The sequence below is a fragment of the Chiloscyllium plagiosum genome, unplaced genomic scaffold (assembly GCF_037043375.1).
Source record: "Chiloscyllium plagiosum isolate Xiang-an unplaced genomic scaffold, Cpla_swu_hap1 HiC_scaffold_13, whole genome shotgun sequence".
NCBI classification, from domain to species: Eukaryota; Metazoa; Chordata; class Chondrichthyes; order Orectolobiformes; family Hemiscylliidae; genus Chiloscyllium; species Chiloscyllium plagiosum.
Window position 1 is genome coordinate 31,320,674 of NW_028270151.1, and position 14,456 is coordinate 31,335,129.

The 14,456-nt window shown below is 38.9% G+C and overlaps 2 protein-coding genes across 2 annotated transcripts; one reads left to right on the forward strand and one right to left on the reverse strand.

Annotated features, from left to right (window-relative positions):
* Window positions 1–2,917: 2,917 nt before the first annotated feature.
* ncbp2as2 (NCBP2 antisense 2 (head to head)) lies at window positions 2,918–4,584 on the reverse strand. The gene has a single exon (XM_043702468.2). It carries the CDS (start codon window positions 4,329–4,331, stop codon window positions 4,044–4,046), a length of 288 nt encoding a protein of 95 aa, XP_043558403.1. The 5' UTR covers window positions 4,332–4,584; the 3' UTR covers window positions 2,918–4,043.
* Window positions 4,585–4,699: 115 nt separating this feature from the next.
* ncbp2 (nuclear cap binding protein subunit 2) lies at window positions 4,700–14,169 on the forward strand. The gene is made up of 4 exons (XM_043702469.2): window positions 4,700–4,858; window positions 7,369–7,550; window positions 12,922–13,060; window positions 13,813–14,169. The coding sequence occupies exons 1-4, from the start codon at window positions 4,784–4,786 to the stop codon at window positions 13,909–13,911; spliced, it is 495 nt and encodes a 164-aa protein (XP_043558404.1). The 5' UTR covers window positions 4,700–4,783; the 3' UTR covers window positions 13,912–14,169.
* Window positions 14,170–14,456: the final 287 nt, after the last annotated feature.

Consider the following 14,456-nt stretch of genomic DNA (forward strand, 5'->3'; position numbering starts at 1 on the left):
TTTCAAGTACAGTAATTTAGATCTCAACTCTCTAAATAAAAAAGAAAAATATCTTGCTCTCTCTTCAAGACTTTTTCTAATGATTTTGGATTTTATTTCACCATTTATCAAAATCTCTCATCTTAAAATCTCTTAACAGGTAACTTCTTAACCTTTGTTACAACAGTTGACCATATTTTTATAACCCACTCATAACTCAAAAGTATCATTGATACATTCTAATAAATGGACTCTGTACATCTTAAATCTCTTTACATTATTTTTTGAAGTGGATTGTCCAGAATGCATCATGACAGTCTAGTTGAAGTCCACCTAATAATTTATAATGTTCTAGAATAATCTGTTATTTTCTTTTTCCCCTAGTTATAAACCAAAGCAATCAATTTTTTTACCACTTTATCCTACCTCCTTTTAGGATTTGTCCCGCATGGGTCACAACTTAAGTCAAGTTTGTCAGTCATGACTTATTAGGAGAGAGATTTGTTGCCATCAGCAGACCTAGGCATGCTTATGTTTGAAAAAGAGAGAAAACAAGAATAAAATAGTGACCTTACAGAAAGGCTGAGAGTGTTGCAGCTGTGTTTTTCTATTTACAACTATACAATTAATCTATATGGATGGGAAAGTAGAAATTTCAATTTTTTTCAGACAAATTTGGGGTAAATAAAACATTTCAGTTAATTTCCCTCTACTGAAGTTAATTGGTAATAAGGCTTTCTTTTTTAGGTTGCAGAGTATCTCAAACGTTTGGAGTTCACATCCTGTTAATGTGATCCTATTGTGGATAACAGCTCAAACTCTAGATTTCAGAGCTTGAGCAGCAGTTGGCATCATGCAACATACCTTCAAGGATAGCCTATTATAGATGAAGTCAGCCCACAGTTTATGCATATACGGGGAAATAGAGAATGGGTGACCATTAGCCAATCAAGAAGAAACAGGCAGATCATGCAGGAGTCCTCTGAGTGCATCTCATTTTCCAATCAATACTTACTTTGGAATTCTGATTTAAAGATCACACAACACCAAGTTATAGTCCAAAAGGTTTATTTGGAAGCATTAGTACTTCCAAATGAATCTGTTGAACTATAATCTGGTGTTGTGTGATTGAGTAACTTTGTCCACCCTAGTCCAACACTGGCACCTCCACATCATGGAATACTGATGTAAGTGATGGTTCATCTGCAAAGTGAAGCCAGTTAGGTCCATGGCACCTTGGCTGACTCAGTTGTACAGAAGGCACGAGGAATACTGGAAGAACAACAGTGATAGAAGATTCAATAGTTAAGGAGTAAAGAGGGAATTCTGCAGCCACAGGCATGAATCCAGGATGGTGAGTTCTTTCCCTGGTGTCAGGGATAAAACTGTCACTGAACTTGTGCAGAACACCCAGGATATGAACATTGTTGTTAATAATATGGACAATCTAGCTAGAAAAAAGGTGCAGCCAGAATTTAGGAACCTGCTCGCCTTACCCAATTGAAGCGCTTAAGTGGGCAACTAATGACTATTTAAGGACTGTTTGCCAACAGAACACAATTATGAGGCTAGCGAGAGGAATTCAGGAGCAGGAAAGAATTTCAGAAAGTCGCCCCACTCAAATCTTGGGTGGGTAGTGGGACTTCCACCAACGACCTTCATTCAATATTAAGGACTTCCTCCACAAGTTCTACTCCCGTGAGTGCCACTGCAATTATTTCCCTTCCAGTCCTTCGAAGAGTCAATCCAAGTGGTGAGAATTCCTTGACATCAAGGCCACATTTGACCAATTATGATATCAAGAAGTCCTTGCAAAACCACAGAAAATAGGAATCATAGGAGTAATACCTAGCATAAAGGAAGATAGCTATGGTTGTCGGAGGTCAGTCATTTTCGCTCCAGAACAACTCTGCAAGAATTCCACTGGGTAAGGTCATGTACCCAACGATTTTCAGCAATGACCTTAACTCTACTAAAAGACCAGAAACAGGGATGTTTGCAGTTGATTGTGCAATGTTCAGCGCCATTTGTGACTTCAGATAATGCAGCAAGATGTGGACAATATACAAGTTTCAAGTCGCAAGTAACATTTTAACCACGTAAGTGCCAGGCAATGACCATTTCTAACAAAAGAGAACCATTGCCCTATGCCATTCAATGGCATTACGATTGCTGAATTCATTACTATCAACATCCTGGGGTTACTATTGACCAGAAAGTGAACTGGACTTGCCATATAAATATTGTGGCTACAAAAGTAGGCCAGAGTATAGGGATCCTGCTGTGATTAACACATGTGACTGTCCAAAAACAGTTCACCATGTACAAGGCTCGCAGTCAGGCATGTGACAGAATACTCCCCACTTGCTTGTATGAGTACAACTTCAGAGTCGAGAGTATCGTGCTGGAAAAGCACAGCAGGTCAGGCAGCATCCGAGGAGCAGTAAAATCTAGGTTTTGGGCATAAGCCCTTCATCAGGCATGTCCAAAAACGTCGAGTCTCCTGCCCCTCGGATGCTGCCTGACCTGCACCACACTCTCAACTCTGATCTCTAGCATCTGCAGTCCTCACTTTCTTTGAGTACAACTTCAATAAAACTCAAGAAGCTTGACTTCATTCCAGAACAAAGTAGTCCTGTTAATTGGCATCACATTCACATCCTCCACAGTATTAGTACACACAGCAGCAGCAGTGTACACAAGCTGCACTGACAAATTCAATAAGGTTCTCAGACATCATCTTCCAAATATCTGAACACTATTCTCTCAAAAGATTGGGCAGCAAACACATGAGATCACTAACACCTGCAAGATCTCCCTGATTCTGCTTAACAAATAATGAAATAATGAAATCCAATGTCACTAGGTCAAAATTCTGGGACCTGTTACCAACATTATAGTGAGTATACGTTCAGCAACTGGATGCAAGTGGTTCAAGAAGGCAACTCATAACAATCTTCCAAGGACAACTTCGGCTGGAAGATAAATGTTGGCTGTATCAGTGACACCCACTTACCATGCAAGAATATTTAAAAAGACAGGTCAATTGATTTGGACCGATCTCAAGACACCATTGTTGTTGCATATAAAAACAAAATGATTGTGCATGTTGGAGTTCTGAAATAAAAACAAAGTGCTGGAAAATTTCAGCAGGTTTGGTAAAGTCTAAGCATTGAAATTCCCACTCTAACCTCACATTGCACACTTTAAATGCCACTCCTAAAAAAAGTTTTGATCATTACTTCTAAAATTTCTTTGCACGGTTCAGTCTCAAGTTATGTTGAGCAATCCACAACATGGTTTGGGTGGGACATTTAAGGTACTATATGAATGCAAGTTGTTAAAACAACTAAAAGTTCCAGATTGTGTTCTTTCAGTTTAATTTCTCAATAATGCTCTCTCATTAGGGACCCAGATTTTAAGAAGGCCTGAAATGTCCGATATCAATGCATTATCATGAACAAGTGTAGCCTGAGGTTATTTTTCTGTGAACTGCATTGCCTTTATTTTAAAATATATTTAAACATAAATGACACCATGTAAGGTTTCCACTTTATAAATAAAAAATGATTTGTCCAAGTAATAAGGCAAATAACAATTAACATGTTTTCTTTAATTCTTTGGACTATCACAGGACATTTCTGACGAATTGTGTGCACAGTTTACATTGTCATCAATGAATTTGCACAGCATTTAAAGTGAATCTCAAATAGTTACAGCACAATTACGGCCAACATAGGAAAATTGTCAGATGGCATCTATTTAATCTGAATCTGGTGAAAAAGTGTCACGATTCTGATCTTGTGCTGATGACAATAAGCATTCATAACATTTCAAAAGAATTTCAAAGTCAGTGTATCGCTACATCGGAATCCAACCACCATGAATACTGAAAGGGAATTTACCCAAATGTCAGCTGGAGTATCCCCAGGACAGATGTTTACCGTGGTGCTTTTAAAATAGGGTAACTTTTCAAAGTCTTCCTCTTTGGTCCAGTCACCACAGCAGGTGTCGGAGAGTGCGGAGAATCAACTCCGAGGAGAATCCAGTTTTTAATGTATTTTTCACTTTTCGCCTTTCTTCCCCAAAGAGTCCTTCAGCTCCTTCGCAATGGCGTCTTTCAGTTCGGCCAGTTTCTTGTTGAGGTTGCGGGGAATGTCTCCCTTCTCCAGGAGCTGCCGCAGGGCATTGAACTGACTCAGTCGCTCGGCCACATTCTGGCCTCTCAGCTGGAGCCGTGCTATCACATAGACAGTGATCTGGGCCGCTCGCCGCATCGGCATAGACTCCGACAGCTTCTCGATCAGCCGCGCGTTATTCAACACCGACTGCAGCAGCTTTCGCAGTACCATGGCGGACACTCACCCTCCTGCTCGTCCCCCGCTCACTTCGTTTGCTAACCTCCCCGCTACTCGGCCATCGACTCCATCGTCCAATCACCATGGAAACGACTCGATCATCTCGGCGATCGGCTGCAACGCTCCGTCACTTTCACAGTCCGGTGGGCAGGAGAGACCATTTGTTTCTAAAAAAAAAACAAGATTATGCATCTTGCTCATATTTTGCCTTTGCAGAAACTGAATGCAAACACGAACCATTGTGCATTTTCTGATTCTAAATCGGACGACAATTCTCGCCAAAAGACGGTTTAATTTCAGGAACGATCAGCCCGGAGGCGGCGGTAGCACGGACCGTTTCAAGTGGACGGACAGGAAGAGGACGGGGATTTCCAGTCACGTGCTGCTCCCGGCAGTTCGGGTCCGTTTGGTTGGAGGCTGCTGTTTGTTTTTATTTCTCTGGTGTCATGTCTATTGTACTGAATGCCCTCAACAGTGATTCTCATGTGGAGCTGAGCCAGTACCGGGATCAACATTTCCGGGTAATGCGTCTATTGTGTTCTCTTCCCGACCTGTTATAATCTGAGTTAACCAGACAGTATCTCCCTAGTTACAGCCAGACAGAAAGTGAACGTTGTTGGTGCCCGGCACAAGTTGGGACAATACCCCCGCGTTTTGTTGTAATTTTTGAGGTCTGCTCCTCTTGTCTCGAGAAACCAATTTCCTGGGAAAAAAATGTTGATTTCTATCAATATAAACTTTTACATCCTTAACTTGACTCATGTAAAGTATTAGAGTTTGTATTTGATACTTGCGAGGTACGGTAAGTTTGAAGATTTGCGAGGAAATAGATCACGATGGAAAAGATCTCTGATGTGAGTGGGTAAAACCGGTGATGGAGTTCATTGTGGGGTCAATGATTTTGGGTCTGAGAAAGACGAACAGGACTATTTTAAGGCAAGAAGGTAGGAATTGGAGAGTAGGAGGATTTGGGTGCGCATGTACCCTGTATACTCTTAAAGCTAATTCGGGGGGGGGGGGAAATAGAACGATCGCTAACGGGGGGGGCGGCACGGTGGCTCAGTGGTTAGCACTGCTGCCTCACAGCGCCATGGACCCAGGTTCAATTCCCGCCTCGGGCCACTGTGAAGTTTGCACATTCTTCCCGTGTCTGCGTTGCCTTTCCTCCGGGTGCTCATAGTTTAGGTCCATTAGTCAGGGTAAGTCTGGATGGGTTACTCTTCGGAGGGTCGGGATGGATTTGCTGGGCCAAAGGGCCTGTTTCCACACTATAGGTAATCTAATCTAATGGAATATTAGTCTACCTCTCAAAAACACCAGGAAAAGGCAGGTCTGCTTCTATTTGTGCAGTGCCTTTGTTGGACCAAGTTTAATTCAGAGGTGCAGCAATGCAAAAAAGCCTTGGTAGGGGAGCAGTGCAAATTCCTTAATTCTGATTAAAAGTGTTATATTTTGAGGACTGATTGATTGATTGTAATTCTGATTGTTGAGAGATTGTGTAACTCAGGTGTTTAAACTGGGAAGCATTGCAAACTGAGGACAGTGTAAAACTTCAAAGGTTTTGACAAGTGGTCGATATTCAGTTCTGTTCATTTTGATAGGATGTGAAGAAACAATATAAAATGAAGTACTGCTGTTATGTGTTGTAGGAGCAGAGAAATCTGACAGGACAAATGGAGTTCATGGTTAAGAAAGCAGACAATGTCTGAGGCTTTATTAAGTTATACAGAGTGCATGAGACATGAATTAGTTCAGCTGGGCTAATATGTCTAGTTCCGCATGCCACACTTTAGGAAAGATATGAATGCATTGGAGAGAACAGAGTGATTTACAACAATTTTTCCAGGGGTGAAACCTTTCCAGTATGAAAATAGATTGGAGAAATTGAGACTGGTTTTCTTAGGAGGAGCTGGAGATGAGATTTGATTGAAGTTCTCAAAATCATGAGAGGTTCGAACAGAATAGACAAGGAGAAACTGTTCCCTCTTGTAAACAGATCAAGAACAGGACAAAAATATAAAGTAATTTGCAAAAATAGTATAGTGATGTCAACAAGATTACCTCTAAGCTGTGCAGCCACTTGGAGAATCCACACACTCCAACATAGGCATTGATTTCAGATTTTGGAAGTCATTGCCACACACACAGACCACCAGAGATACACACAGGAGACAAATAAGAGGGAACATGGGGGTGAGATGGTTTGGGTCTGCAATGTACTACATGGAAATGCAGGTTTAATTGAATATTCATGAAGGCATTATTTCTATTTAAATAATTGTTTAATGTACAGTGTTAGAGGACAGGAAAATGACACTAAATCATGATGATCATTCAAAAAAAACCAGTACAAATATGATGGGCTGAATGACATCCTTCAGCACCATAATGATTCGGTGAACTGGTGGAGAAATTTGAAAGGTTGATGTGAAATTCTATTCCTTCTGAGATAATGCAGAACAATATCTTAAATTTAAAGCTAGATCATTCAGGACTTAAATCAAGGAGTGGTTTTCAAAAATGGTCATGGAAATGTGGAACACTTTGGCTAAAATTCTGTGAATACCACAAATTTTATTCTAATTATGTACCTGGGAAAAATAGATTAGTAAATTGAAGAATGTATCGGCTATGATTTGGTAGCATGGTGAAAAATGCTACCGAATTAACTCTTTCTAATTTGATATACCAAACTAATTCATAGCCATTTAATTCATTTCATAGTGTACTTTTCTTCTGAAACTTGCATAGTAACATTCCCCATAAAAAGCAATAGGTTAAATGATGGGATAATTTAATTCCCAATTTGACAAAGATGGTGTAAGTTTCATGAGAGTGCCTTACTACCTAGAAGGCACCAGATTCCAATCTGGTAACTGGCTTGCTTTGGTCCTGGACTTTGAGAGCGGAAATGCATCCCTCCAAAAATGAAGTGCAATGTTGAATTTCTCCACTAATTGTTAGATTATAGAGAAGTGCCAAAGTGCAGAATTTTTTTTATTGTCCTTAAATTCAAATCTTCGTTCTAAAGGGAAGCCGATATGAGCAAGACAAACTGCTGAGATATAGCTGCACTCTCTACGTCGGGAATTTGTCATTTTACACAACTGAGGAACAGATCTATGAACTCTTCTCAAAAAGCGGTGATGTTAAGAGAATCATCATGGGATTAGACAAAATCAAGAAAACTTCATGTGGATTCTGTTTTGTGGAGTATCTTTTATGTGTTAAGTCTTGTTATGTTTTAAATTCAGTTGTTTGTTTAGACATAGCTCAGAGTAGTGGTATTAAATGTTTGTAGCCTAAAAAAAAGGAAACTTGCACTTCTGTAGTGATTTTCATGACCACAAGACATCCCAAAGTGCTCTACAGGAAATGAAGTACGTTTGAAGTGTATTCACTGTTGTAACAATGTAAGTATGGTAGTGATTCAAATCAATTTTTATCGTGTTAATTGAACAATAAATACAACCCACGGCAATATAGAAAACTAATGCCAGGGCATCTGTCACTTCCACCAAGAAAGAAAATGCTTTAAGGAAGTTCCCATATGTCTTCTCTGCCATGCAATGGGATTATGGCTGATTTTCTTTTTATCCTAATTCTGTTCATCCATCTTGACTGTGTATGCCTTAATACCTTTGCAGGTATCTGTTCATTTCTGATTTAAATTTTTTTACTTTAGTTGACATCAATTGTTTTTATTAGGGTAGTCCATACTTCATATTTAATATGGAGAAATATTTTTCAACTTCTTTCCTGAATGGTTTGATTTGGGTCTGATTTTACAGTATACTGCCTTGTCCTAGACTGCTGTAGCAGTGGAAAAGGTTTCAATTATCTAACTAATCATTTATTTTCAAATCCTAAAAAGCTTAACAAGATTGCCCTTAAATTAAGCTTATATTTGCTGGAATAGGTTAATATATCTGCTCCTCTGAATCTGATTGTTGGAGCCCTGTTAACATTCTGGTAACTCTGCACAGCATTTCTTGCAAGACTAATATAATGCCCAGAGTTGTAACATTACTTCAGGTATGGTCTAGCCAGCAGCAACATTTCTGCCTCTTTATGGTCTGTCTTCCAGTTCTGAAGACAAACATTGTATTATCCTATTTGATTATGTTTCATTGTTTGTGCCCATTACACTTCAGTGATTTTTATTTTTCTGTGCACATGGATCCCTAAATTCCTTCAGACATGTACTATTCCCAACTTTTAAGCATGTATATGCATGCATTAACTTTTGTTTTGTTCAAAGTGGATGATCTTGCACTGTTGGAATCTGTCAGCAACAGCTTTGCTGATTCAATTTACCTACCTCTCTGGTTTATGCTCCAGTATTAACGGCTGCCTGTGAAACCAATAATTTCTAAAAGCAAATGTGGTTATTTTGCTTTTGTGAATAATTGATACTCGAGCACAGATACTTCTCAAGTACCACTAGTCACTTTCTTCTAATTTCAGTGCATACTTATTATCCCTACACTGTCTTTAACAGGTTGATCATTTCTCTTCAATTCCATAAGTCTTAATTTCAGATAATATTCTTTCAGGTGGAATCTTAATTATCTTCTGTAAAAATGACATCCACTAACATTCCCATGTCTTCTATGTGAATTAGGAAGAGTAGGCCACTCAGCCCCTCAAAATTGTTCCACCATTTGGTAAGATCATGGCTGATCAGGAATCCTCAACTCTTATTTTCTTGCATCTATCCCATAACCCTTGATACACTTACTGATTAAAAATCTGCAAAATGTTAAAAAGCACCATAATGAAATTAATTGGGTGGTTTGGTATGACTAGTCAGAGTCACACAGCATAGAAACAGACCCTTTGATCTAACTCGTCCATGCCAACTAGGTTTCCCAAACTAAACTACTCCCATTTGCCTGCATATGGTCCATATCTCAACTTTTTCCAATTTGTGTGCCTGTCCAAATGTCTTAAGTGTTGTAATGGTGTATGTATTTATCACTTCCTCTGGCAGTTCATTCCACATATGAACCATCCTCTGTGTGAAAAAGTTGTCATCAGGTCCCTTTTAAATCTTTCCTATCTCACCTTAACATTATGCTCTGTAGTTTTGAACTCTCCTATCGTGGGGAAACGACCGTTGCTATTAACCCAGTCTGTGTCACTCATGATTTTATAAACCTCGATAAAGTCACTCCTTAAACTCCTACACTCCAGGGGGCAAAAAAGTGCCAGCCTATTCAGCCTCTTTTTTGAACTCATATCCTCCCAGTTCCAGTAAAATCCTTGTAAATCTTTTCTTCACCCTTTCCAATTTAATACAATCCTTCCTATAGCAGGGCGACCAGAACAGTTCACAGTACTCCAAAAATTACCTCACCGACTTCCTGTACAGCTGCAACATGAACTCCCAACTCTTATACTCAATGCTGTGACCAATGAAGACAAATGCCTTCTTCACCTGTGATGCCACTTTCAAGGAACTATATACCTTAACCCCTGGGTTTCTGTGTTTGACAACACTCCCCAATTCAGGAGACAAATGGTGTTCAATTTCACTGTTACCTTGAACGGTGCTTGAACTCCAACCACGTACTGTCAGGGTGGTTATGCTCTACAATCATTTACAATTTGGCTATGAATGAATCAATCAAGCCCAGTAGAACCAAAGAAACGATGCAGCACTGAAAGAGATCATTCAGCCCACTGTCTCTGCATTGACTGAATAAACTAGCTGCCCATTTTAATCCCAGCTTCGTGAGCCTGGTCTGTACCCTTGCAAATCACAGTATCCTCTCATTTATTATGTATTCCCTAAACTCAAACTTGCACTTCTCGAGGTTGAATTCCAATTTCCACTTTGCCAACTATTCTGCAAAAACATTGTATCATCCTGCAGTTGGCAGCCAATACATTTTGCTGTCAACCACCTGGCCATTTTTTTTGTATTGTCAGATTTCCCAATCATGCCTCCCTCATTTTAAGTCTACATCATTAATAAATGCCACAAATGGCGTGGGACCTTAATGTGAGCTCTATGGAAAACCACTGGAAATGTTTCCATTCACAAAAGTATCCATCAGCCATTATCCTTTGTTTCCTGTCACAAAGCAATTTTGGATCCAACTCTATGCATTTCTCTGTATCCCACAGGATTTAATTTTTTTGACCTACGAGGTATGTGAGACTTACCTACATGGACTATAGAAATAGATATAAAGAGGTATGTGAGACTTTATATCTATTTCTATAGTACATGTAGGTAATATCCACTGCACTACCCTCATCAATTTGCCTTGTTTCTTCCTTAGAAATTTAAATTGGGTTGGAGGAAATTATCTTCCTTTAACTGTGCTGACTATTCTTGATTATACCATGCCATTCTAAGTAACAGTCTCCGTACTGAATCTAGAAATTTGCCTCCCACTGACTGCCATAATGATTTGGCCTATCTCTTGTACCTTTTCTGAATAATTGTACAATGTTGACAAACCTTTGGTACTCACCTGTCTGGTGAGTATTTGTTCAGCACCTGCTTTTTGCTGCCTGCCTTCCTTTTATTTGCTTTGGATCAAATTCATCTGGTTCTGGTTATCTGTCCACCTTCAAGTAGGTCAGTCCCTCTAGTACTGACCTTCACATCATGCTTATTTTTTTCTATTATTTACCACTTCTCTTTAATTAGAATGCCTGATCGTTCCTCTCCTACGTGAATGGAGACAAAGTACTTGTGTAGACCCCTCTCCACATCTTCTGCATTCATACGCAAGTTACCATGTACATCTTTGATAGGCCCTAACCTTTCCTTCGTCATCCTTTTACTCAAACTACTGATAACATACCTTTTGGATTTTCCTTAATTTTAGCAACCAATTTTTTTTCAATATCCTCTTTGCTTTCCTAACTTTATTTTTTAACCTCACCCCTGTACATTCTGAACTCTTCCAACCCTCCTAAAATTAAACTTCCTTTGAGATTGTCATAAGCCCTCTCTTTCTGCTCCTGGGTAACCAGGAGACTAGATTTGGTGGAATTGGTTTATTTTTAAGGGGGAGTAATGTAAACTAGATCACTGCAAGTTTTGAAAGAGGTGATAAATTATTTTGAAAATTTGGGGGATTGAGTACTATGAGGAGCTGGCAACGAAGAGGAGTTGAGGCCTTGGTCATATTAGCCATAATCCTATTGAATGGCAGAGGGGCTGAGCAGCCTTCTACTGCTCCTATTTCTTGACTTCTGTTCTTTCACTTTGCCCCACTGATTTGCACTGGCTTACCTTCAGGTAGATGTATGCAGTCCACGTTTGCCAGATCATCTCTGCTTTGTAAAAGTTCTATCTTTGTCCCTTTCCATGATGATGCTAAATCTACCTATTAAGAACTCTATCTCCAAAGTGGTCACCCACTGCTTTTACAACTAGCTGCCACCTTCATTTTCTAAGACTTGCGCTTTGTTGGGCATGCTGTTTAAAAACATTCCCATGAATGCGGTTCAAGAATTTTGTGCCTTTCATATTGTTTCTGCCCACCCTTGATAACCTTGCTATCTTTGTTGGCCTTAAAAACTTGGAAGGACTCTGTGTGTAATGTTCTTTTTGAGGAAGACTTCCAAGGACTTGTGCCTCTGTGAGAAAAACAAGTCTGCTAATTTGTTTTAGATGGGCACGCCCGTAATTTTGAAATTTGACCTTGAGTTCTTGTTCCCTCACAAGAGGAAACATCCTTTCTACGTAAACCTATTGAAATCCCTCAGGATCTTGTTTCAATTAAGCTGTGATTTTAAACTCCAGTGGGTAAGCATGTAGCCTAACCAACCATTCCTCATAAGACAAACCAACCCATTCCAGGTATTACTCTAATAAACTGCTCGTAACTCATTTGTCCTTCCTTAATTAAGGACACCAATACTATACGTGGTCTCACTTATATCCAGTGTAACTGAAGAATTAGTTCCTACTTATATGTTACATTTCCTTGAAATAAACAATGACATTCCATTAACTTATCTGATTACTTGCTATACCTGCATATTAACAGCTAGTGATTTTGTACACTGAGATAGCCATATCCCTCTGCATCTCAATTCTGCAATCTCTTGCCTGTCAGATTGGTGTTTTTTTTATTTTTCCTGACAAAATAGACAATTTCACATTTTCCCACCTCATGCTTTGTTTGCCAGCTCTTTGCCCACTTATATATCACTATTGTTGCCCCAGTACAATTCAGTTTACTTTCCTATCCTTGTATGTCCAGAAAGTTACCCATTACTGCTTCCGGTTAGCCAGCCTATCTTCTGAATGTCAATGTTACCCCTACACCATGAGCTTTTATTTCTGCAATAACCTTTGATGTAGCACCTTATCAACTGACTACTGGAAATTTAAATACATCCATTGGACCTCCAATAAATTGTTCAAATATGGTTTCCCTTTTATAAATCACGTTGAATTGAGTCCTGTGACCCTTCAAAATGTTAACTAGGTTTTCTCTTCAGATGCAGCCTGACCACCTGAGTTTCTCCCAATATTTTGCATTTTTTTGCTTCAAGTCTCCAGCTTCTGCAGTTTAGTTTTTAAGTGGTGGTTTATCCTTAATGCGTTAATTAGATATTACACACGAGCTGATGCTGAACAATGCATGAGATTTATTAATGGAACACGCCTGGATGATCGGATCATCAGAACAGACTGGGATACTGGTTTCAAAGAAGGCAGGCAATTTGGACGAGGCAAATCTGGTGGTCAGGTACGTGGTTTCTCTATAATATGGTACGTGCAATCACATCTTGTAAACTTTAAATAAAGACACAAGATCAAAGTGTATTTTTATCTGGTGTACTTTGGTTCATTGAGAATTTTAGTACCGTTGCAAAGTAACTGGAAAAACTTTACTGTTTTAAAAGATAGCCACATGTTGATGATTTTAAGTTGTCATGATGTGCTAAAACAACTTATGATCTGAATCATTTGTATTACTTATGCTCATTAAGGGTGGGACAGAATTATTTGGCTGAATTCATGAGTTTTAATTGCCCTTTGTTTTGAACAGTATGGTGAAATCACCTCACGAAACCAGACTGTTTTGTAACTAATGTCACTTGCTATAGTATTTATAAAAATCTAAATAATACATTGACAGACATCAGTATAATGGAATTCAAAACTGAATCCAAGTGAGTGGATGTTTAGAACTCCTAGATATATTTTTAAATGGAGGTCTGAACTGATATTATCTTGTCTATTGATTAAAATTTAGCTGACTGCTATGCAGTATGGTATTGTCACCAACTTCGGTTGTCCATACCAGGAGTTACAGAAGCCAAATGCCAAGGGAATTTGAATAATGAGTGTACAATCATGCTTATTAGCTTGGGGCACAGAAGAACTCTTTAGTGAACAAGTGTCTTTATTCTAATACAAGTCAATAATGTGAGAATTCTATTAGAAGGTCATGGACACAATACATTTTTATTTCCTTTGTACGTGTTTTTTTTGCAGGTACGTGATGAATATAGGACTGATTATGATGCTGGCAGAGGTGGATTTGGGAAATTGGTCCAGATGCAGAGGGTTCCAGAACCAAGACAGAAATTCTAAAGTTTCAATGGCTGTGTTGATATATTTCAGATAATTAAGCTAGTACCTTGGGATTGAAGCAAATGGCTAATACTTGAATGTCTGTGGCTTTGTGCTGTTCATTCTTTCATAGGCCTATTGAGCTCTTTTTTTTCATACTTGCAAAAGAAAGATGCCCTGCTTCTGAGGTGAAATCATTGTTCAATTTTTGTTCCTTGTAATTTTGTCAATTCTAATAAAAATCTAAAATGCCTGCATTTTTGAAAGTTGTAAACCTCATATTTGTTTTCTCGTACAAGTTGTGAAAAACAGATTTTGGTGGCTTTGAAAAGTTCAAACTATGTCCATACTGTGGCAAATGGAAAATTTGGATGTTGTTTTAATGTGAACTTTAAGTAGGAACCTTTTGCTCTGAATCTGACAGCCTTCACATGAGAGGTGAGTTATTAATTTTAATGTTAGTTACTCAATATTAGTGATATGTGGGTTTTGAAGTTTGACTTAACTCTGTTAGCACTGGCTGTTCAAGTTTCCTGGAACAATTGCATGGGTACTGAGCCTTGACA

Coding starts and splice junctions, on each gene's coding strand:
- ncbp2 (XM_043702469.2), top strand. CDS start 4,784: ATGTCTATTGTACTGAATGCCCTCAACAGTGATTCTCATGTGGAGCTG. Junction 4,859..7,368: donor ACCGGGATCAACATTTCCGG/GTAATGCGTCTA, acceptor TTCGTTCTAAAG/GGAAGCCGATATGAGCAAGA. Junction 7,551..12,921: donor TGTGGATTCTGTTTTGTGGA/GTATCTTTTATG, acceptor TGCGTTAATTAG/ATATTACACACGAGCTGATG.
- ncbp2as2 (XM_043702468.2), bottom strand. CDS start 4,331: ATGGTACTGCGAAAGCTGCTGCAGTCGGTGTTGAATAACGCGCGGCTG.